At 41.3% G+C, this 25,248-nt stretch overlaps 3 protein-coding genes across 3 annotated transcripts in view; 2 read left to right on the top strand and 1 right to left on the bottom strand.

The window, feature by feature from the left end:
• The first annotated feature begins 132 nt into the window (after positions 1-132).
• On the top strand, positions 133-1,330 carry LOC6554787. Its single transcript, XM_001981948.3, has 3 exons — positions 133-405; positions 472-998; positions 1,063-1,330. The coding sequence occupies exons 1-3, from the start codon at positions 211-213 to the stop codon at positions 1,328-1,330; spliced, it is 990 nt and encodes a 329-aa protein (XP_001981984.2). The 5' UTR covers positions 133-210.
• Positions 1,331-2,443: 1,113 nt separating this feature from the next.
• On the top strand, positions 2,444-3,402 carry LOC6554786. Its single transcript, XM_001981947.3, has 3 exons — positions 2,444-2,658; positions 2,730-2,938; positions 3,008-3,402. Exons 1-3 carry the CDS (start codon positions 2,479-2,481, stop codon positions 3,318-3,320), a joined length of 702 nt encoding a protein of 233 aa, XP_001981983.1. The 5' UTR covers positions 2,444-2,478; the 3' UTR covers positions 3,321-3,402.
• Positions 3,403-11,378: 7,976 nt separating this feature from the next.
• LOC6554784 (acetylcholine receptor subunit alpha-like 1) overlaps positions 11,379-25,248 on the bottom strand; it is a 51,360-nt gene continuing 37,490 nt past the window's right edge. Inside the window, exons 4-9 of the mRNA XM_001981945.3 lie at positions 22,920-23,029; positions 17,713-17,893; positions 15,374-15,834; positions 15,087-15,298; positions 13,558-13,874; positions 11,379-11,585 (exon numbers count right to left, since the gene is read on the bottom strand). Of these exons, the coding sequence (XP_001981981.3) occupies positions 11,379-11,585; positions 13,558-13,874; positions 15,087-15,298; positions 15,374-15,834; positions 17,713-17,893; positions 22,920-23,029 (1,488 nt within the window). The remainder of the gene's footprint in view (positions 11,586-13,557; positions 13,875-15,086; positions 15,299-15,373; positions 15,835-17,712; positions 17,894-22,919; positions 23,030-25,248) is intronic.

Below are 25,248 nucleotides of genomic sequence, written 5' to 3'. Positions count from 1 at the left end.
CTTTGTCTTAACGTTCTATCAAAATGGCAACTTGTTAATTGAATTAGAGCCTGGCCAAGTGACCCCTTTCAGACTAATGCCGTGACCAAATAGCTGCTCCGGACCGAATTGGATAGCCACGCGAACGGAATGGGCACATTACTTGTTCAATCTGGAGTTAAGTGTCGATCCGGTAGCGGTCTGGATATTCAGTTCTTGGCCAGCTTCGCCATGGAAAGCTTAATATGGTTAAGGCTGGCGGTTTTGGCCATTTTAGTGGCCTTAGTAGCGTCTGGCAATAGTACTACTTCCCTAATGCTTAAGTCTAACTCCGGGAATAGAGGCGTGACCTACATGCACGAGAAGATCCATCTACTCCATCGCCAGAAGCGCTGGCTCACCTTTGAACTGGGATCCGCTCTTACGGTGAGTAAAATAGTCATGTACTGTCTAACTAATGGCAGTTATTAAACTTACTTTTGTTGGTCACAGCTTACTGCCAATTGCGCCAAGGCGATTCTAGATACGATTCCTAGAGGACTTTTATGGCTGGGAGAGATTACGAGTCTTTATGAACTACCTGCTGCCATTGAAGATTGGATACCCAGGCGTGTGGGCAAGCCGAAGGTGAAACCTACACCGCCACCACCGCCTCCTCCTCCTCCTCCTCCACCACCACCACCACCGGCGCCACCTGGTGCTGCTGTCTATCCAGTTGCACTTCCACCGCAGCCCGTGATTGTGCCTCTGAATCCCGCGGATCCCATACAGTCCTTCTACTTCGCCTACCCGCAAGGCATTCCCACGCTGAGTCGCCGCAAATCCTATTCGCAGCAGATGCAGATGGGCTGTCCAGCCTCGCACCTGGTCAAGGACATGTACGGTACCTACTACTGCCGACCATCGGCGATGTCCCGCCGGTTGAGAAGGGAACTGGAGAGCCAGGGAAAGCGGGTGATCAATGAGGCGCAGAGTCCGCACGGCATGCTCTTTGATCTGATCTCCATAATGGCCACCATGTAAGTATTGATCTCTTTGATCAGTGTGTGTGGCAATGGACTTTCAACATTTCTCTGCTTGCAGGTTTAGCTACCAGCCCAACTACTGCGTGATGCGAACCCTGTGCGAGGCACGTCATCTGCTGGCTCCGCCGGGCATAACGCTCTTCCACGACATCTTCCGCATCATGCTGCGCTACGTGCATCCGGAGATAGCCCACAAGCCCAAGTACCGGGAGGCCTTCACCGCCGGCCACTCGCTCCACCAATGCGCCACTTTGTATGGACCACATTGCCGGCAGAGTTTCTTGCTGCTCATCAGCGAAAGATTTCAGGAGAAGTACGCCCACTGATTGTATGAAAGTGGAAATATGGAAAGCATATTGTATGGAAATGAATTTATCCAACTGGACGAGGCCGCAACTGCTATGAAACCCTATATAGACTTAATGCACCGCGTTGCATGCCAAATTTGATTGCAATAAACGGAATTGTAAATATGCTGCGTTTGTTTTTAATGCAGTTTCATGGAAATTTCTATCAATTTAAGGGTATTGGTATGCATTATTAATTACAATTTGCATTGATAATTTCCCACAAAAATTGTACTTTATAGGAGCCATGAAGGGAAAGTTAATGTATCTATAAAAGTGATAAGTGTGGTGTTTAGAATCCACATTTACTTGTCGCCCAGCCTTGCCCCTTAATTTCTGGCGCTTATTGAAGCTCGTAACGAAGTTAAAAAATCAATACTTGTGTGCATTAAGCTTGTACAAATTGTGTAATACTTCCACAGTGCAAACAATAAATACAAATGAAAAATGAGTGCATAAATTGATGAGCAAAAAAATGAATTTTATTGTGCGCCACAGCAGAAAGTTGAATGGAAATTAAGTAAATACTCGTACATCGACATTTTTATTGACCATTTTTTTGGCCACTTTGTGGTGCGCTTCACCGAAAAATGCAGCGCATGTGAGTTCTACTGTTTATATGTGTTGATAGTTAAACTTATTATTGCTTTTATATGACCCCCCGACTTTAAATATCCGATCCGGTGAGATAAGTGTATTTGATGTTAAAGTAGGGTATGGAAACATTGATGGAGTCCCAAGTGCATGGAACCCACTCTCCGGGGATCCCAACTGGCAATTCCATAATTTGTGCTGTTTGTTTTTCGCTTCACAATGCTGACAATTGGAGTGGAAGTGGAAACAAAACAAGTGTATTTCCCACTGTTGACAGAAATTTACATGCTACAGCAATCAGTGTTGGCCGTGTCGACGCACGATGGCCAGGGGATCGGAGATAGGGGAACATAACCAAAACCCAAGCCCAAACCAGGAGGACCACCTCACAATGGGCACTTGTTAAAAGCAGACTTTGCAGGCAACCGCTAATCAGTGCAATCAACACGGCACTCGAACTAATAAGCCGCTAAAGCGACTGGTTCCCTATTCAGTTTGGTTTTCAGTTACCAACGGAACGTTCCACCGACAGTATGAGACCCTCGCCAACTGTCCACTTCAGTTTGCTGGCACTTTGCCTCCTGCTGCACGAGGTGCAATCCCAGGTGATGTCCATGTCACCAGCTGCAAATGCCACTCGAACAGAGGAGGTGGCCAAGGTTCTGCGCCGGCACAAGCGTTATCTGGCATTTCCGGAGGGCTCTTCGGTTTCGGTGTGAGTGTGTTGATGGCCAGTTGGCCAGTTGGCCAGTGAAACGGCTCTAATGGAAAGCATATCCTGCAGGGAGCCATTTGCATGACGATCGGCATGATTGGCAACCCAGATGTCGACTATCTCAGCTGGGCGGTCAACTGGGGCGTGGCCTACGATCTGCCCAACCACCAGTGGGTCATCCAACACGCCCATGGACTGAATGCCACCCTGGCCAAGGATACCATCAAGCGGCGATCCCGCCGAGCCTTTTACGATGAGATCCAGTCCTTATTTGACAAGTAAGTGAAAGCGAAGTGCAATCTTGAATCTATGAATCCTTTAATGCTACGTTATTGATTTTCCCGTAGCATGGGATTCAATGGTCGTTCCTGTGTGGCTCGAGCTCTCTGTGAAAGTGCCCGGTTCATGCTGCCGTCCGAGGAACGTGGCAACATGTTGCAGGAGTTGGTCAGGACCGTCTTCAGCCTGCCCTCCTCCCCTGTGGCTGCCCACGAGCCACAAGCCCATCATCAGTACGATCGCATGTACCGCCGATCCAAGCGGAACTCACGGGAGTGCCATGAAATCTATCCAGGATGCCAGTTTTCACTGCTGGCCTTGGCTTTGGGCAAGTACATGGCAGCCACTACCACGAAGTTCAGTTCATTCAACTACATGTGAATGCAAAAATTATTAATTTGAACAAATAAATACCAGGAAAAGTTGTCACAGCTCTGGAAATTATTTACTATTTGAAAACGGGCTTGTGATAGAAATTGTTTATTAGTATTCCCTTTCCTTGTTGAACTTGCTAAAAAAAACTTAAATAAAAGACGGGCTGGTTTTTTTAAAACAAATTATTTTCATTCTTCTTTATTTAATAACGCGTAACATTTATTTATATAGTAATTGTTTTCTTTTAATGTGTTGTTTTTTAATTGTTTTCAATTTTAGTGTTCTTTTTTTCGCAATTGTTGCTATTATTTCAATTTGTTTTTGCGTTAGCTTAGGTTCGTTAATTAGTGTCTTACATTTAGGTTGTTAATGCATTTCTTTTTATACTGTTGTGTTAGTCAACATATTTATTCTTCTATCGGTTTCGTTTACTTTGTTTTAATATCTTCAATTTATTTGTGTATGATCTGGTAATTTTTGATCAATTTTCAATGTTTTTCAATTGTTTGCTTGCTGGCTGCGCGTGAGTGTAATTAATTTAGTTTCGGTTTGTTATGTAATATGTTTGCTGTTTTGTTGTTCAAGAGAGTTTCGAATATATATTTAATATATATAGTTATCATATATATTTACGCACGTATTTGTTATGTGAAATGTAAATGCAACGCTTTTCCGTTTAAGTTTAAGTATTGTGTCACATTTATCTGAATTATACTGATGCACAAATGTCAATTTTACCTTCTCATTTTCATTAGGTTCGCATTTAGCTGATCTTGCTTTGATTTGCAGTTTCAAATTTAACTTACTCTATACTTAGTCGCAAGTATTTTACATAAATCGGATTATCGTTACTTAGCTTACTTACGTTATGCGATTCCTTTAACTAAATTTTCAATTTAGTCAAAATTGATTCTCGTGTAGAATTTTTAGCGAGCGCTTGGGACGCCTAACTAAATGTTTACTCCATACTTGTATTTATATCTGGCTTTATTTTACTGCGTATATGTATGTATATTTATCGTTAATTATTTGGTTTTAGGTATTATTTTTTTGTTGAGCAATTTGCCGTTAGTTTGGCCCGTGGGCATTTTACCTTTAACTTTAATATTCGTGGTGTTGTTTTCCCCAGTGAGTTGCAAGACTTTAAGATTTGCCATTTGCTTTGATTTGTTTTGAGTTAAAAATCTTGACGCTAAAATTGATTTTGGTTTTCATATCTCGATCGAACGAATTGAAAGAAAATTTACACAAAACTTGCAACGGAAGCACTTAAGTCTAACGGCACCTAATTGTTAATACAAAAAATATACATACAAGTGTATATGCATAGTGTATACCTCCTAATGCTATATACTTTCAAATACATAGCTAGTACAATTGTTTTACACTCGAGCGATTTGTAGTTTATGAATTTACACATTTGATTTTGCTTTATCTCGCACACACACACATGCAATGCCATTCACTCAATTTCATACGAAACACATACATACACAAGCATAAAATATTCGACTTTATCCGTAAATGTGTGTGTTTAGCTTAGGGTTGTGTGTGTGTATTGTGCTGCTTGCGAATCCGCGGTTTTTTCTATGTCGACGATTAAAAGCCTTTTAAAAAATGAATTCTCTTTTGAATGTATGGAGGTGCTACAAAAATGGATAGATTTGAAATCAGCTAAAATTTCCATTGCATGCTCTTAGGCGACATATCTATGCTCTACCGATTTCTGAAGCACCTATAGTAGTTTGAATTACTGAAAAAGCCAGGAACTAACTAAATCAATTGTGTTGGTTTTGCTCTCGGAAATATTTTACAAAAGTTGTCTGGTTTTCCATTCGTACATATGAAATCATAGGAAATGAGTCTAGTTGTTTGTATGCTATAAATGATGGGGAAATTCTAATTGCTCTGAAAAGTGTACTCGTGTGTCGGTGTCTAAATTTTCTAGCTGCCATTGAAACCGTTTTTAATGAATTAATTTATGTATTTTTGATTTGCCTCGCTTCTGGACAACTTTGTGAAAGTTTGTTAGCCAAATAATACAAATCATTCGGCAACTGTATGTACAAGACGAGCTTTAATGGAATGGATCGATGTGCTGTGCTTAGAAATTGTGGAAAAGTGTAGTTCATCTATTGTCAGGTACTTGATTAGTTGCTGGGAACCTAATGGGGTCAGAGTTCAAGTGAGAGAGTGAGAGCGAGGAATGCTGCGTGAAAGCTGTCACCATTCAATTGCCTGTTAACCTGTTAACCCTTAAAGAATGCCATGATTATTCGCTATTCAAGCTTGCAGAGTGCACTTTCAGTTTGTGTGTGTGTGTTTGGGGGTTGATGGTGTGTGTTTTAACTTGTGTGTGTTGGCTTGCGCTTCAGATACTTAGCATTTCTGCATAATCAGCGCCGCAGTTGCTTCCAATTCGATTTGTTTACTTGTTTCTTGTTTAGCAATACGCAGACTTTGATTCTTGTTGTGTTTGCTACAAAAGACGACCTTTGATTGGAAGACATACGATTTTATGTTTTTTGAATCTCAGGGTCAAGCCGCATATTTATCAAATACCTCAATTTCCTGTTTACATCGTAATTATTTTGCTTCAGTTAGCCCATTTTGCTCGATTTCATATATTTTGTTTAATAACTATTTCGCGTTTAACTAATTATGATAATTGTTAGTGCTAAGTGTGATTGGCCTTAAAATGGTTTTCCTTTTGCTAAAATGAAACACATTATTGCCTTGTGTAAATGCCCCTATTAAAATGGAATGTAACGCGAATTAAATCGAATTCTTTTGGAAATATCTAGTTGTTTCAAATATATCCCTTAAGGGCATTATACTCGGCAACTGTTGAGTAGCTTTCGTTACTAGTCTCCTCAAGTATTTTCCTGTGCTTTATCTAAGATTTCTGTGTGTTCACAAGTTCGTTGTCCTTTGTAACTGTAATCGGGAAATGAATTGTACTGGAATTAAATTCTTTTCGCTTGCTGAATGATCGATCGGTGATGGATCGGCGGTTGCCTCACAATATATATCTATATATACAGGTTTGAATTGCTTCAACTGCGTGCTTCTTGTGTATGCATTGCTGTGTGTGTGTGGGTGTGTGTGTGGATGTCCTGTGGTGGTTACTTTAGTTATATACAGAGTTATTGGTGAGTTGCCTATATAGTTAGTACTTAGGTTCAATGTTAACTTCGAGCCCCGATCTGCATGATCTACCCTTACGTGACTATAGCTCCTTCGCAAAGGATCTGTTTTCCATTGCCGTGGACACACTGCGAAATTTGTTTGCTCTTAACTAGTTCGTATATCATTATACTCGTTCCCATATCATATATAGATGATACATATATGTGTATATTTTCTATATGTTCTATTTGCATTTCATTTCGTCTTATTTGTGGCAGTATTTAAATTACACGGTTTCTTCTCGATTACCTAAATTAACTGCTTAACTCTTTGTATCAAGCACACTAAACATTTAGCTAGAAACCTAGGGAAAACTTGAACAGAATCGATTCGAAAAGGCAAATTCAAAATGTTTGACATTACTAGCATAATATACAGATAGTCGCTAAATTCCATTTAATTTACGCTTTAATATTTATGAATCAATGTTGAAATGAACTGTACAACTATAGGTCCGACCGATCGTGAGTGGGATCGACAGATCGACAGATCGACAGACCGACTGATTGAGTGATTGAATGAACGATTGTTTGTCTGTTTGCTTGTTTGTTTGGGCGGTGCGTGTGTTTGTGTGTGTGCAGGACGAAGGACCGGCACACCCACACGCCCACAGACCCACACAGAGCCAAACCTATTTGTTTATAACCTAAAAACACAACCAATGAGAGCATATACACTTCTATGTATTTGACGTTAATTCGATTTTGTTTTTCTCGAGTATCTTCATTTTTCCTTTTTGTGTTTTGCATTATTTGGTAAAACGAGTTTTCATTTATTTCTCTATTTATTTAGTTTTTTGTTTTTAGTTTGGCTTTAGCGTGTCGATTTCCCAAGTGAAACAATTTACAAAAATGGTTTTTGTTGAAATGAATTTCATCTAATTGTTCTTCCACGCTTCTCGCACTTTTTGTATGTGTGTTTTTTTTTCTCTTTTTGCATTTTTATATTTGCATAGTGACATTAGGTTTAAATATGCATAAATGTTTTATAGGGGTTTTACTCATTTAGTTTATTTTATTCACAGAAAAGTTACGCCATTTACTTGTCATTAGTTCTTTGTTTTCATTTCGCTTTGCTGCGTTTAAATATATTTTAATAGTTGATTGTCTAAAACTATAACAAAAGATTTGTTAAGCTGGAAATCTGTACAAAATAGTTTAAAATTAAGAAGCTTACAGTAAATAGTCGATTCAACAATTTTTATGCATTTAAACAAAACTTATATCAGCACACTGAAATAATTTTAATAATTCCTATTGAACAAACATATTTAAAGCTTAAGCAAATGTTGATTTAAATGTATATAATATTTACAAGTCACACCAAAAATGGCTGATATTTTTTGCCTATGATTCTGAAGTATGTAAGACCTGAACAAAATCAATAACTATTATTATTGTACAAAATATATTTCATTTTTCCATTTGGTAATACCGGCATGTCCTTTTGCATTAAACCATATCTTTTCCTTTTTTTGTAATTCAATTTAGTCCTCTATGAATAATTTTTTGCAATCAGTTTTTTGCGTATTTTCCTTGTGTCAGTGGTTATTCGGTTTTGCATTTTAAAAGGTGTCATGTGTTGTGTTCCATATTCTATGTATTTATGTGTGTGTTTTTTTTCTATATATACTTGATTTTTTTTCAGACTTTTTTATTTTATGCTTTTCGATACGGAAGTCGAGAATGTTGTCAAATAGTTTACGCCCTTATTTTCATTTTAGTTAGCAACTGTGTGTGTCAATTTTTTGTATTTTATATTTTATAAGCTCAGTTTAATACTTTCAATATATGTTGCACAATTGTATTTCCTGTTTGTGAAATAAATGAATTGGTATTTTTGTGGATTTTGTTGCTGCTTTTTGCATTGTTCATTTAACCGATTTAATTTAAATGTGACATTGGTTTCGTTCTAAGTTTAGTCCTCGCATTTGTATTTAATTACTTGATTTATGATATTCCGACGTTTATTTTATAGGCTTTATAATACGTTTAGTTTTAATAGCTAGATATTTAAAAAATGTTAACTGTTGATTTTATGCACTTTACATTTTAATACACCCAAAACGGCATCCGCTATTTAGATTTTCCTGTTTAGTTTTCCTCTTTTTTTTAATCTTTTTTTTTTATCGCTATCGTGTGATTGTGTGTGTGTCATCTTTGGCTGTGTGCATTGGGATGAAATATTTGATTATAAAAACATGAAAATTTAAATTTTCCCACCCAGTTCTCTCGAGCATTTCACCCAAAACAAGTTTGAAATTTATATATTTTCTAGCCGAGCTGTGGCCGCTTTTTCTGTGTGCTTTAACAGTGCCACATTCGTTGGCTTCGAAAACTATTTTAATTAATCCACACTCACAAATGTTGAATATTTTCGATTAGGAATTTTAATTAAACTTTTGCCGCCTCGCACGCACAACTCTGCTGACGCAGCAACAGAAGCTGCAACATTCAGGCTCTTCGCCTGGCAACAATGCGCAACACCCATGCCGCTCGACAACCCTGGCAGCGTGCTCAGGGTTGTCGCTGTCGCTTGTCGCGACATTCTTTGCTAATAGTTTCCACAGATTTCACTTATGCTTGGCAAGTTATTGTGGCTGGAATGTGATTACACTGAGATAATTGAAAAGACTCTAACACAATTTCGGAATTTAGTTTTATTTCCTTTCACGCATAATAAGAAATGTTTTGAGCCTTTGATTTTAAATACTCAACAATTGTAAGAGAAAATCAGATTGAATCTAATATTTCTGAAATCATTTTGAACCTCAAAACCCTTTGCAAATACTTTTGTTTTCAGTGCACCTCCAATCGCGTGTGTGTAAGTATTTGTTTACTTTTGGCTTTTTATTAACTCGCACACAGCCTCTTATGCACATAGCATTGCAAATTGCATTCCGCACTTAATTTGTTGCATGCCTTGCGGCGCCGCCACGCCCCCTTTTGCCACAACCCCGCCCCTTTGGGCGTCGTCTCTGGCGAAAAAGCAACGGTGGCTCGTGCATTTGCTTAATGTTTACTGTTCTTGTTGCTCCAGCGGCAGAAAGTTTTGCAAAATCAATTAAAAATGCAAAGGCATAAATGAGGGGCGAATGGGCGGGTGGGCGTGGCAGTCAACCTTGTGGCAAGTTTCGTTTGCTTTGGCATTTAAATTGAAGGTGTTTTCTGTGTGCCACTCGAGCTGGGGCATTGGAATGGCCAGAAACCAGACCCCAGACCTCAGAAGGCAAAACTTGGAGCTCAGGACGGCACTCGCGTGGCCCGTTGAAAGTAATTAAAAACTTTTATTTTAAATTGAACTTGCCAAAGGTTTCTGAACGCTCCGTATGCTCCAATGAATGCATAATGAGTGCCGAGAACTACAAAGGAGCTGCTTATATAAACGGCAAGGATGGAGTGGTTGGGTGGGGAAAAACAATCAAAATCTAAATCGAAATCGAAATCAAGTGGAAATGGAATTCGTATTATACGCAATAATTTAATTGATTAAAATTGCTTTAAAGTAAACAAATAGCCATTCGCTTTAGTTATTGTTACTTGTTTTACGCCGTATCTGTGTGTTTGTGTGCGTGTTTTTAATTGAAATTGTTTTGTGTTTCGACTAGCTGCAATCCTATAAATACGTATACGTACTCTATATATATTTATATGTATGCTTGCACGATATAATATATATTTATGTTTGTGTGTGTTGCTTGCTCGTGTGGTTAGTAAAAATGTGTGACTTTAAAAATGTGACGACGACTCGCTTGTATCGACATTCAACTAAATTTATTTCAGAATTTCGCGCTTCTTACGAGCCGATTTGTCGGAACTCGTGTTGTTTTTAATATTAAATTTAATTCAATACTTGATTTGCTTAGCTACAACTAGTTACGACTTATTGGCTAATTAAATGTAGTTTATCGTATTTACTTCACTTATTTATGCTAAAAATAGATTGGAATTTTATGAGACTTAATTTAACCCATTCTGCGTGGGCCGCAATTCTTCAGTGTTTGTTTTTGCTCTGCTAAAAATAATGTGAAAAATATGCACAAATAAATAAACCATTAAAATTGATTTTCTTCTTCATATGTATATTGTGGCACGCACACACTCACACAGTCTCCTGCTGAAGCACCCACACTCACGCACTGAACACATGCAGTCTGATTTAAATTTAAAATGCAATTTTAAAACATTTTCATTTGTTTTTCTTCATTTTTGTTGCTTTGTTGTTGTGTGTTGTGTGGAACTTTAAAACTAAAAGATGTAACAAGGAACTTTTTGGCGCTCAAAAATACAATATAACTTACAAAACTTCATACGCTTTTTACAACACTGGTTCGGGAACCACCTAAACTCCATCGACCACACAATCATACATCAAGTACATCAAAAAACTTACAAACTAAGCTTCGCTACGCAGCGATCTTGTGGCTTGCTTCGCTGTCCAGCACTGTCACGGTTAATCAACACTACAACTCCATCAAATTACATTACATACATATTTTGATCAACTGCTCCAAAAACTTGCCTCCATTCGATTGTATCTCAATTCATTTCGCAATGTTCACTTCACTCGCCTCGCGCACATTTACGATGGGCTCCACGAGTCATCCGTTTCGTTGGTGCTGCCAACACTACTCACAATAACCTTTACAACACTGCCGATGACACTGCCACTGTCACTGGCGTTGCCCATGCTGATGCTGCTGCTGCTGCTGCTGCTGCTGCTACTGCTACTGCTGTTAGTGTTGTACAACGCCGAGGAAATACTCATGGTGTGGCTCATCGTATATTATCCACGATCATCGTCGCGAGCGGCGAACAGGGTCCGCAGCGAGCTGATGATTAGATTCCACCAGCCGGCCGCGAACCCAAGTGGTCGCTATAAGGTGTTCTCGCTGCCCATCTTGAGCAGCTCGAACTTCTTTTTGGCAATCTTCGAGTAGAGTATATCGATCGGCTGCGATTGGTCGTACAAGCTGGGCGCCTGCAGGATAATCAGCGCTGTTCCGACCACGCAAGCGATCGCGAAGATCCACAGAAACATACGATCCAATACCATGGCAACGTACTTCCAGTCCTCTTCCACCTGAAAGGCGTGGAAACAAAGTCAGGATGAGTAAGGATTTAATTTTAATCACTTATGATCACTTAAAAGTAAGTGGGTACTAATAAATAGCTAAATTTAAAGTATTTGTTTATATACAAATAAGAAACGACAGTCAGTAAAACTAATAAGTCTTTCACCGCTCCTAACCATCTTCATTAATCATTTTGCCATTCGAACAAAATGGTTTTGGCACATCCAAATCAGATTTGCGGTTCGGGCCTTGCAAGTTAAATTGAAATGTTCCGGAGCAAACATCGATTGCAACTCGAAGCTCACACTCACCGCACACTCCATCTGCACACACACACACACCCACACACAGACGATGTACACACACCACCCTAGCAACCAATTGCACACCCAGCAATTCGCCGACAAATGGCAAACTGCAGTGCAGGAACCGCATGTTGCGAACTCTTCGTATTTGCGCACAAACAACTCAATCACTCAACTCCAAACGGCGGCGACAGACCGATTGCCCTTCACTCGGCACCACCATGGTGCACCAGCACTACCAGCTCCACCAGTTCCGCCAGTTTCGCCAACGTGATCCCAAAAAGGATCCACCAGCACCACCCCACTCGTTTGCGATTCCTGATTAGAAAGGACGCAAGCAACGCGATTTAAACGGCTCTGGTTCGTTTTGGCCGGGCAGAAATGCATGATTTTTACGGTCCTAATGCGGGTTATCAGGAGCAGACATAAACACTGTACCAGACATGCTGGCCAGGTCTTTTCGGGTCTGGCTAGCAGCGGATCCGGTGCGCCTGTTCCAGCTGCGAGTGCCAGACAATGATTGCGGCTGATTGGCCTGCGACGGCGGGAGACTCGCCCGTTTTGCAATGCTGCGTGTTGCGGAGGTGGGGCTTGGATTATTGGATTAGTTTCGCAACATGGAAAATTAATAACATCGCGGTATTGCAATTGCGAATTGGGAATCCGCACTGGATTAGTTGAGTTATGGAGTGTAGAACTTCTGCCTTGCGACATTTATTAATTTTTTGAATTTCTACATCATCATCACATGAAAAATTAAAAAAAAAATGTAAAAAAAATATATTTCAAAATTTTTATGCAGATTTTTAGAGAATTGCGCCAGAAACATTTAGAGGTATGCCACTTCAAAATCCGATCAAGATTAGTTGAGTTATGGAGTGTAGAACTTCGGCCTTGGGACATTTATTAATTTTTTTGAATTTCTACATCATCATCACATGAAAAAATTAAAAAAAAATGTAAAAAAATATATATTTCAAAAATTTTATGCTGATTTTTAGAGAATTGCGCCAGAAGCATTTAGAGGTATGCCACTTCAAAATCCGATCAAGATTAGTTGAGTTATGGAGTGTAGAACTTCTGCCTTGTGACAATTCTTAATTTCTTTGAATTTCTACATCATCACATGAAAAAATTACAAAAAAATTAAAAAAAAATAAATTTCAAAATTTGAATGCAAATATTTAGAGAATTGCGCCACAAACATTTAGAGGTATGCCACTTCAAAATCCGATTAAGATCAGTTGAGTTATGGAGTGTAGAACTTCAGCCTTGGGACATATCTTGATTTTTGTGAATTTCTCCAACATTATAAAATCAAGGAAATGACAAAAAAATTGAAAAAAAATAAAATTCTATATTTGAATGCAGATTATTAGAGAATTGCGCCAGAACCATTTAGAGGTATGCCACTTCAAAATCCGATTAATATAGATTAAGTTATGGACTTTAGAACTTAAACAATTCTGAATTTTTTTGAATTTCTACATCATCACAAAAAAAATTAAAAAAAAAAATTTTTTTAATAAATTACAAAATTTGAGTTGCGCCAGAAACATTTATGATAAAATGTTGAAATAAACCAAAAGTAGATGAACATTTTTATGTAATTTAAGTTTAATTTAAGTTTAGAAAACAAAATGAGTATGGATACATAGTAGATACTCGTACTTACACTCTCAAACTTATCCTTGTTCTTCACGTGCTGCGCGATGAAGCGGGATCCCTCGATGGTCTTCTCCATTTCGCGGGCGTAGGGCTTCTCGAACGTGGGACTGAGATCGGCGGCGGCGGCGGCGGCGGCAGCGGCAGCGGCGGCTGCAGCGGCCGGACAGCAGCCGGGACTGATGTCTCCGTTGAGGCCCGACGGGCTGAACAGGTCGTCGTCGGCGCCCGGGAGTGGCAGTGAGGAGGGGAGCGGCGGTTCCGCAAAACAGTGGGCGCTAATCCCGCCCGCGGCGGCCAAGTCGAAGCGATGCGAAGCGGGTAGTGCTGGAAAAAAGATGAGAATATATATAAGTGTGCTGGAAGTAAGCAAATTCTTTAAAACCCTTAGCACGTACATTTCTTTTAACAAGAACAACCCTTTAGAATTGAAACTACTGTTGGTAAATAGAAAGTAAAGCCCCTTTTAAACTACACTTTCCATCTCTAACAGACGCTGCTTCTTGCGTAACTTTCTACAGATTCAAAGGCCCAATTTGGGATAGATTCTTTTTTCCGAGTGTTTGCCAGCATTAACAGCATTAGGCAAATAAAGTTGTAAATGCAATTTTCAACTTTTCTGCATTGTCTTCGCCGTCGCAATGCTCCTTGGCACAAAGTCCCCGAAGGAAGTGAGTGGACAAAGGACCCTCAACCTCGAGGGCGACACAACAGAAGCAGAGGAGCAGGACTTCAGGTCCGGGGATACAATAAGGAAACTCAATAAATAGTTTTCTGCATTCTGTTTTCCATTTATTTCGCTGGGCCATTTGAAAGTTTCAGGTCCTTTCTTTTAGGATTTCCCTTTCTTTTTCGCGCGCTTTGAAAGCCTCTTGAAGAAGTAGGAAATATTTAATTCTTTGACCGTGAGCGGAAAATTATTGCTTCTCGTGGCGTATACGCAATATTACGTATACGCCAAGTGTGCGCTTGATTAAAAAACTACTTCGTTACTGCTGACTCCATTTTAATGAGCCATCTAAATGCTGTCAGTTTGGGGCGACAAAATAGCATGAAAGGCATTTCCCAGAACTTATAATGCCGGGACGAAACTTTCCCTTTTGGACGGCGTCCTTGCAGATGCACTTGTTAATTGTCATAAATTATTTCGCCCCGCCCTCCGAAGACGGCATCATTATAATGTGGTGTGTCTGAATGCATATAATTTCCATGTTGTTGTGCATATTTAAAATGGAATATAAACTGGCAAGTTGCAAGTTTCCCGTCGCTCGCTGCATGCACCGTTGGTAACGTGCCCACTAAAGCCAGTTGAAAACATTCATAAATTTCCCAGCTGCAGGATGGGAAATTACAAGAAGCCCACGAATCCCAAGATGCCAAGTTCTACACAGAAAGTTTGCCTCAAGCGGAGCGGGAAAATGGGTGGAAAACTTTTGCTCCTTTTGAATCGTGGGGGAATCCCCCACGAATTCTGCACCCGCCAGAACGACCACCATTGTTATACGGAATTGGGTTTATGGATGGAATTGCGGTTCCTACCTGGAATGCCGTAGTCGCCGCTGAAACGCTTCGAATCGTAGTTGACAAACTTGTCCACATCCGGCGGCAGGTGATAGACATCGGTGAGCACCTCGGGCGGCTGATCCTCCTCGGGCTCCTCCTTCTTGGGCCGCTCGATGCAGAGCAGCTTGGGCAGGATCTGGATGAAGAGGCGCTGCACCCACGGCGCCATGCGATGCGTGACAGGGGATCTAAGCAGGCAGGACAAGAATACCCAAGGATTGAAATCAGAATCAATAAAATAAGAGATTTTTGTGTTGCCTCACCTAAAGTTCACATTGAGCACGGCGATGGTGACCACGACGGATAGCGTGACCAGCATCATGGTGAAGAGCAGATACTTTCCCAGCAGCGGCACCGTCAGCGAGGTGGGCGGAATGATCTCGGCCAGCAGGAGGAAGAACACGGTCAGCGAGAGCAGGATGCTGATGCAGAGCGAGATCTTCTCGCCAGAGTCGCTGGGCAGGTAGAAGACCAGAACGGACAGGAACGAGATGCCCACGCAGGGGATGATCAGGTTGACCGTGTAGAAGAGCGTCTTCCGGCGGAGCGTCAGGTTGAACACTATGTCCAGATACGGCTCCTCGCAGCAGCTGTAAAACTTCTCGTTCCGCACCGCCGGCACCCGCATGATGTCCCACTCCACGGAGATGTAGTAGTCCTGCAGGTCGATGCCCACCTCGATGTTGTCCGAGTCGGCGGTCTGCTTCAAGTGCCGCAAGTCGACCTGGAATGGGTTCGAGACATAACTTTGTATTTTTGTGCACTTAACTGTATATTTCGTTTACAAATTAGGTTTTAATTCCATAGCTTTGAGCTGATTACATCGATTCAAGTGCGAGGTAATCAATATGCAGGACCAGCTGCTCTTTCTTTAAACTTGCTGATTTATGGCCAGTAACTTTGGCAACTGCTGCACCTGTTCGCCTGTTCACCTCGATCCAACATCAAGCCAGGCCAATCATACATCTATTTATGCTGATTTGTTGGCCCATTTCCCCAGACGCAGTTTCCTCGGAAACATTTGGCCCAAGTGCCGCTCGCGGAATCAGAAAATCAGAGGTGATGGAAAAACGTACTTTCTGACAAATTTTTGACAATCGTCAATTGCTCGGAGAATCGTTTGCTGGGAATGGAGATGGGCATGGGCATGGGGATGGGGATGCGGCAGGTGAATGGTTCCTATTCCCGTTCCGGATCCTCACTCAGCGACAGATGGCAGGAATCGCGATAAGTTCGACTCACGTGCGAACCGAAACCGAAACACAAATGGCATTTGCGCTTGTAACCTTTATTTCATTTCCATTTGGCTTGATTTGTCATTTTGTTGTCTGTTGCTCATTTATCAATGTGCACTTGTAGTGAGTGTATTTTTTATAATAACAATTTATATTCTTCCTCTAATATAGAAGACACAGGCTGGCATTTCATTTAGTATACTGTCCTGGAAGTTTTTAAGTTAACATACGACTACATCTATCTACATCTATAACTCCTAATTCTGTGTGCCGAAGAGGTCGAAAGAAACAACTTTAAGGACATCTAGTCCTGCGAGACAGTCGTGATTAATACCTCGTCCTGCACTTGTGCTGACACTAAAAAAGGCCCAAAAAGCGATCCACAAATTTCGCATCCCATACGATTTGTAGGAAAGTCGAAAGTCAATGAAGCATGCTCGAAATTTGTGATGCGTAAAGGGGAGGAAAACGAAAATTTATATGTAGAATAATGTGCTGTCATTTTTCGATTTTTCCCCCAGCTTCCGATTTTCCTACGCTTTTGTTGTTGCCCATAATGAACACAATAACAACAGGAAAAGGCGCCATATAGCAATATAGCAGCGCAACAGTTGTTTTTCTCGAATCAATTTAGCCATACACTTGAAAAAAGCGAGGTTGAAAAAGGTATAACATACATTTTTAGTTATTTTAAACGGGATTAGACTTGGCTATTTGCTTAATTTAAAGTAGTTAAGAACAAGTTTTTTTAATATTTTTTCTTTGCATTAAAACTTGGGTTCAGTTCGCTTTTTTCTTAATACATTAAACCATGCCGACGCAAAAAGTTTTGGAAAAGGTGTGGGCGTGGCTGGTTCATTAAACGCAGCTGCCAGCTGTTATCTGAAACACAAGCACACGCACACACACATGTGCATGGAAAATGGAAAATGGAGAAGGGACTCCCCACTTGATTTATCACATGACAGCAAGTGAAACGTGTCAAGTGTATACAAAAAATGAAAACAAAGTAAACATTAACAGATTCCAAATGAAAAACGCGCACATATTTAACCACGAAAATCCCCCCGAGTGAATCATAAAAAAGAAACGTTCAATGCCATTATTTTAACATGTTTAAATAGTCGTTTAACCGCCACTTTCTTTTTGCTTTAAATTAATGTTTTTTTAATCGAGTCAGGGCAACGTTTGATTAGCACTCAGTCAGATAGAATCAAGCCAAAGCCTCGTTCTCGGTTTTTTTTTATTTTGCTTCGATTTTGATTGATGGGCTGAGGGATAATCTGTTCGTGGCCAGAGCTGCCAGCTGTTGCCTCCTTTCGGAGAATGAATTCTGGGTCACACCCGCCATGAAGTACCCAACTCACCATGTAGCCATCGTAGGTCCAGGAGCCGAACTTCATGAAACATGTCTGCTCGTCGAAGGGAAAGTACTCGACATCAATTTCGCAAAAGGATTTGTAAATGGCGGGCGGTTTCCACACCACCTTGCCCGTGTGATGAAGAATTGCTTTTGTCATTATTGTCACTTCATAGTTGCCATCGGCGCTGCAATGGAAAAACCATGGAAAATATATTGGATTAATATAATAGGTATATAGGATTGCTATTTTGTGATTTAACTTTTAAATATATCACGAAAAGTTCTACCAATTTAGTCGGAAGATTTTTTTGGGCTCCCATTGAAGCTTTTGGTGGGCGATGGCACGTTTTTTCTCCGCCCGAAATCGACTAAAAGTGCCGAACTAATTAAAAATACATTTTAGCTTCTAATTACGAATTCATTTTAGACTGGGAAAACTGCGGCTAATGCTTGGATGTTTGGGTACTGTTTCCCCGGGGAAGGGGCCACGCCCCCCTATATAAGGCATATAGCATCGGCCGCTGCGAACGACGGTCCATTAGCAGCAAGGTCCTTTTTGGATCCTCTGGCTATGGCCAACGGCCAGAGACTCACACTAAATCTAAATCCGAAAGCAAAGCGTTTTAAAATGTTATTACAACAACAGCAGCAGTGGCAGTGGCGGTGGCAGTGGCAGTGGCAGCAGCAACCATTAATGGCTAAAAACCATTTAAAATGGCTGTCGGCAGTGCACACACACACAAGCACACACACACACACACAGGCTCGAGGGAGTGAGATGGAGATTAGGGATGGGATAAGGGGGCGGTGGGGCGTGGGCGGCTGTCTGAGGCGACAGAGAAAGAAAATCAACAAAGCGAACAAAAGTTTATAACCGAAACCAAAAAAACCAAAACCACGCCTGGGGGTCACCGCAATTGCAGCCATTATCTTAACGGTGATTCACACACAGAGTCCACACAGATATACATATATACATGTACATCTATATGTATATGTGTGGGCTTAGAAGCCGGACAACGCGGCGTATGAGTGTCATCGCTGTGGTGCTGGCAGTTATCCTGGCCAAGCCGACGGCGCCTGCCGCGTCTATCAGCGCGTTAATCTCAGCGCCGCACAGCGAGCGCCATCTTTGTATCTGTGCTTCCTGCGCCGTCAAAGTTTTCAGGCCACAAATCGAAGCGGTCCACAGTGGGCCAGATGCCTTGGAAAGTGGTCAGAAATAATCGGTAATATTACTTTGAAAATGGCTTGATGGCAAACTGGAACGGTATCCCAATTACTTGTTATTTAAATTGATTGCTCGATTGATTAGTTGAAGTTCAAGGGTTTCCGCATTGGAGAGTTGGCTCCACTGTACCGTCACGGAATCAAGGGAGTTGGCAACCCGCTGGCGGGCAAGAAAAACTTTTTGCTGACTTTGTTGCCGCTGCTCCCGATTCCCGATTCCCTGGCCATGTCCTTTTCTGCCCGCTTCCCTCTGTCCACCCCATCGCCATCGCCTTTGTCTTGCTTCTCAACCCATCCACCCAACCGCATCCCTTCGTCCTTCTGGTACTTCGCCATGCCATTTTTATTTTTATAAATCTAATGAAAGATAATGAAATTTTATTTCGTTTCTTTTGATTTCAACGCAGTTGTCGTCAGCTTTCATGCTAAAAACTAAAAGCCAACAGCAGTTGAAAAAGAATCATAGATAGGGGATGCCTTGGGTGCGGGGTTGGAAGGATGTGGGTGTTTGTGGAGCAACCTAAACCAGCCAGACCAACCAGACGCCCATCCAGCTACATACAATAATAGAATTAAAGTGGCTGCGGCTCCTGTGCCACTGATTCCACTGTAGCTTCAGCTGTGTGGGTGTGGGTGTGGGTGTGGGTGTGGGTGTGGCTGTGGGTGTGGCCCTTTGGTCGAAGAGCGGGCCTCGCAAAAGTTCAGCTGATAATAAAGTTGTCAACAACATTCATTTAATTAAAGAAAACAAAGCCAAAGCAGAGCACTTTGGGAATAGTACCGAGTGCTGAGTGCACGAAGCCAGATCCACATCCCAATGTGGCCAAAACGGGCGTCCGAACGGGGGAAGTCTAATGCCCAGGCAGAGATTTATGGTATTCAGCTAATATGGCATTTCAAAATGGTAATGCGTTTCGCCCATGACTGAGTTGGTGTGCGAATGTGTTAGTGTGTCGGCTTAGTGGCATTATTATTATTTTTTTTTGCCAAATAGGGCAGACGTATGGGCGTGGTCCTAAATCTGTTTTAAACGCGATGGCCAGAACTATTCCGCACGGCAAATAAAACTTAATGCGATCATTTATACATCACGTTATCAAATGAGATTGTTTATCACATCAAAATAAAACCAACATAATCAAGTGGGGAAAAAATACAAGAACTTTCGAATGATTTAAATCGAATGTGTCGAATATAAATTCATAATCTGTGTCATATGCGCGGAGTATAATATGATGGAATCCTCTTAAACAGCGCAGATATTTTTAACGATTTAATGAAAGCAAATACAAGTAATTAAGTGACACAGAATTTGAGCAGAATGTTGCCGAATTTACTCTGCATGTAGACAAACAGTAATTATTCGGCGCTTGCCAAATAAACTCATATGCGTTATGTGTGTGGCATGACGGCTAACCGAAATAAACCACTAAGTGCGGCCGGAGTAAGCTTGGTTACGGGCTGAATACGGCCAAAACCGAAACCGGGGTCTGGAGTCACTCGAGTGCGATTTTAATATCTTGGATCAACATGAAAATTAATTGCTGGAATTAAGCGGCTTTCACAAATACAAACAGTGCCCCAATCAGTGGGTGGAGTTCGGTGTCTCTTGGCTGCGAGTAATTCCGAGCAGGCAGCCTATTTTAGCAGCTTCAAGTGGATTTCATATTCGCTTGCGGAGTTTGGCTGCCAAATAGCTTTGGTAGTCACGTCTGTCGGCTGTATGCGCATTTGATGGGCTCACATGCGAATGGTGGCCGTATAATTAGGCCGGATCCCAGGAGGCCACTACAAGTTGAGTGGAAAACAAATGCAAGTGGTAATTGCAATTAAAAATTAACAAAATGTTGCAATTTGCTGCGGCTCTGGCCGAAAACAAGACCGAATGCCAGAACGCGAGCAATAAATAACAACTTTTGACGCTTGTTTTGAATTCTTTTGTGGCATTTTCCAGCATTTTGGCCCTGAATGTGCCGCGCTTTTGCAAGGATATGAATGTACGAGTGTGTGGTGCAAATGCCGCACGCAACGCACGCAGGTATTTTTTTGGTTCTTTTTGTTTTTTTGTTTTGCGGTGGTAGTGATGGGCCGGCACAAATTCGGGCCATTTACAAAGGCTGGCCAACTATTTATTTTGATGCCACTGCGCGTTTAGCAGACAATTAAACATTTTTCATTGCATACAAATGGGCGCACGAGGCGCAGGCGATTCCCATTCCGCGGACCGCCACTCACACGCGTGCAAAAAGTTGCATCGTAAAATAGATTGCCATCGTCCTTGTTGCGTGCGTGCCTGCGTGTGTGTGTGTGTGGGTATGTGTAAGTGTGACAATAAACGCGTTTTCCTCCGCCGGCTGCTGCACATGTATTTGCATTTAAAATTACAGCCAGCAAACGCGTCTTTTTTGCACTGCAGCACTTGGCGCTTAATTTCTGCATAAATTTTCATGCCCGCTTGTTTGCTCCAAGGATCTTCGAGCGGAAACAAATCAAACTGAGAGAGCCCAGCAGCCAGGATATTGATATTGACGTTGGACTTACGTTTATTATCCTTGCGGCAACATTAAAAGCCGACAAGATAAATATTCGACTATCATTCGCTTAACTTTTATGAATTTGGCTCAGATTCTCGGCCGAGATTCTATGCGGGGAATGCCATAAAGCAGCCCGTAAGCCATCACCTTAACTTGACACTAAATTAAATGGACTTTGGCCAGCCTTTTCGATTGGCATTTGGAGAGAAAAAGAGAAAAAGAAACGGAAAAACACGCAGCACAATTAAGTGCGTTGAACACAAAGGACACTTCAAGTTCAATTTTATGTGGCAACAAAGCGAAAGCGCTTCATTATGGTGCGTACAAATTATTTGCAGTTTAAAAAAGCGTCCCAACGACCAGAACCCTGGCCATATAACACCCATGGCGTTGTTCGGGTAACACCCGCTTCCAGTTTCTTTAGTTACAATGCTTTTGTCGCTGGCTGGCTGGATGGCAAATGAAATTTAAGCTTTTTCCAAGCAATAAATTACGACTTTTTATGACACTGCCGCCAACGAAACATCCCGAAAGTGTGCTATGCGTATAGTTGCCTTTGCCAAGTCGCTGGAGTACAAAATGTGAGTATCTCCCCTCGTTTCAACACACATAAAGGGCCCATAAAGCGCGTAAGCCGATCTGCCGCAGCAACAACATCAACAGCAGCCATGGCCAAGATATCCTGACCGATGTCCTGGGAAGAGTACTCGAGCAGCTTGGCAAATCGACAAAGTCAAGTGTCCAGGCAACCAAGCCGAGGGGCTACAGTGGGCAGAAGTCCTCAAAGGGATTGCAAAATGAATTTGGTAAGCACAAGGAATCGATAGGGTTGGCTAAGATACATTTCAATAATATTAAGTTCAATTTTAAGGCAAATGTAAATGAATGTTAAAAGCTTTAAAAATTATAAGTTTATATATTTTTGAGCATATTATATATTACAATGTTTCGCTTGAAATCAATTTCATTGATTTTCATTGAATTCCTTTTAATTCCTCGACATGTTCCATTGCCTCTGCATCAGTGGATACATTTCGATCCTTGTCCCCTAATTGGCTTCACTCCAGCAAATTATAATAATTATACCGACCCAACGTAACGTTCAATTTGAGAGCAGTTCGGAGCCCGATCTGTGGACTGGAGGCCAAGAAGGACCTCGCCAGGACACTTAGCCAGCCTCCAGGGAGAGCCGAAAGGCAACCGCAATGCTCAAGTTACATTGAAATAAAAATACGTTAATCATCGCCTGATAAATGGCCTAGTCCGGGTACAGTACAGCTTGGCTTTGATTTATGCCGCCGCCCATTCGGGGCAATTATGCAAATGGTGGAGAGGCTCCAGGCTCCGGACTCCCAGGTTCGGCTCCTGGCTACAGGAGATGCTGGGATGCTGACCGCAGGCGAATCCCGGAGCCGTTGAGCTGGGCGAAAATTAGTTTGGCACTTACTTGTTATAGAGCACAATATCCGGCAGCCATATATGCTCGGAGGGAACGTGCAACGTGTCCACGCCGCCATAGTCATCCGGATTCCATTTCAATTTATAGTCGTTCCATTCCTGAAATGGCAAAATGCACATTGTAAAGCAGTGGTCTACACAACAAAAGATGTCACTATCCGAATGGCAATTATTTATGCCCGATTGCCATAAATAATAGAAAAACAAATGTATATTTGCGGGCTGAAAAATTAGAAAATATCCGCACTTTGAGTGGGGCTATTCAGGCCTTTGGTGTATCTATAAATATTTCATTTTGCGGTTCAGGGCGTTTAACTCTCTTGTATGGCTGCAATTTCAATTTCATTAATTATGCATTAATTCATTGGTCGCTAAGCTGTTGGCATTAAATTACATTTTCATAATACAATTGTGCTTCGATGTTGGGTTTCAATGTTTAAGCACGCATTACTATTTAAGCACGGGGATATAGGTGCTCAACGACCTCTGAGGTGCAAAAATTAAAGTATAAGTTTCACGTAAGCTAAAAAAGATTTACTCTCTGCTATTTTTAAAGTGAATTGAACTTGTTCAGTGGCAACTAACTAAATATTATGTTAGCTGGGGTATCTGTCAGTCGATACGCTTTCATCGGACATCGAACTTCTTTTTCATTGCTCATACGCATAACTGTAATTATGTTGATTGCCACTTTCCATATACATATATATATGTATTTATACGACCACGCCAAGTGGGAGCCATCACACTGGGGATTACCAGAGTTGATATTGGGTTGGGGTTTCATGGTGGTCAACGGAGCGGGAGCACGCTTGCTTTTGTGCTGACCAAGCACGAAATTCCCCGATAATTGCAAATATAATTGCAGAGTGGGATTCCCGAATGGTTTAATATTGATCCGACTTACACACGGAATCGGGTTTCAATTGTCCTTACATGAGTCTCAGCCATTAAATGAAGTAAGTGAGTTACCAGTCAAAAGTGATGTCCGCTTATTGTACAAAAAAAATATAATTCTAGTGCTGAATGATGTTGGTCACAACAAATTCGAATAATATAATATTTTTAGCCCTAATGTCGCTGCTTTCCCACTACAATTATGGAAATGTATGGCTCACTTAATTGCGGTTGGCCACCAGCTTAAATGCAAGTGCATCTGCCCAATACGTTTCCAAATACACAATAGCTTTTATGGGCTACGTGCGCAAGCGTTTGTGGCTTTATTGACAGACTGCCGCCCATTTATGAATGGGCGTGGCATACCACGAAACCAAATGCGAAAACAAATAAATTGCAGTATGATGCATGGCAATTGGTTCCTGAATCCGGCCTTATCTGGCTCTTTATTACACATTATTCGGTTGTGTAAGTGGCAGCTATTATACCAATGCACATGCAGTGAACTAAATGTTCAGCCAATTTACTACCACTTCTTCAAGCCTTAAGTAATCTTAGTCATATTCAGATATCACTTAAATTTGTATAATTTTGTGATTGCGCAACATATTGAATTTTCTCAAGTGTACTTTAAAAAGAATCTTTTTGAATGGCTGGCGAATTCCTAATCGGGAACACGATGGGCCATTCAACATTCAACACACTCTCATCATGAGGACTGAAATGAGCACTTGCATTTGGATTTTGGCTGAAACAAACACAGCTGCACACAATTGCAAATTGCTCGGCAAATGCATAATTTATATATCATTTTGCATGCCGCTTTTGTTATTGTTTTCGGTTTTAGTGAATTGTCAAACCAAATACTTTGGATAAGCTGCTGCCACTATTGACTGCAATTTGTGTGCGAGGAATTTGCTGTGCATGTTTTATGCAAAACCGGAAAACTTTAAAGTCCCTCCAAAAGAGAAAAAAAGATATTTGAAGAGTGTTTAAAAGCAGCTGGGATAAAAGAGGCATTACGGACCAATTGATATTCCTCTGGCTCGTACTTTTTTCGTTTTGATATTTTTTTTGTTTTTTTGTTTCTGGGCTTGTGGCCAACTGCTGCTTGCCGCATTAGTGCAAAGCCAATGGACATGTCGAGTGGCAAGCGCACAGGAACTGGAAGTGGGAGTGGTCCTGGCGGTCCTGCTGGTCCTGCTGGTCCTGGCAAATGGAGCCCGGCCACTTGGCCAACTTAGAAGTTTGGCATAATGCGAGCGCGTCGAAATTGGCTGGCCAAATTATTTTGCATTCGACGGCAGCGAGGCATGCAAATGGCCAATTCATGTTCCCCGAAAGCCAAATCACAGCTGAGCAAACGCAAAATTATTTGTCCAACTATTTCAGCTTGTGCGCGGCTGAGTCATGATGCGTGT

The sequence above is a fragment of the Drosophila erecta genome, unplaced genomic scaffold, assembly GCF_003286155.1.
Source record: "Drosophila erecta strain 14021-0224.00,06,07 unplaced genomic scaffold, DereRS2 tig00000000-arrow-pilon, whole genome shotgun sequence".
NCBI classification, from domain to species: Eukaryota; Metazoa; Arthropoda; class Insecta; order Diptera; family Drosophilidae; genus Drosophila; species Drosophila erecta.
The sequence above is the reverse complement of the archived record's forward strand: the minus strand, read 5'-3'. Positions and strand labels throughout refer to the sequence as shown.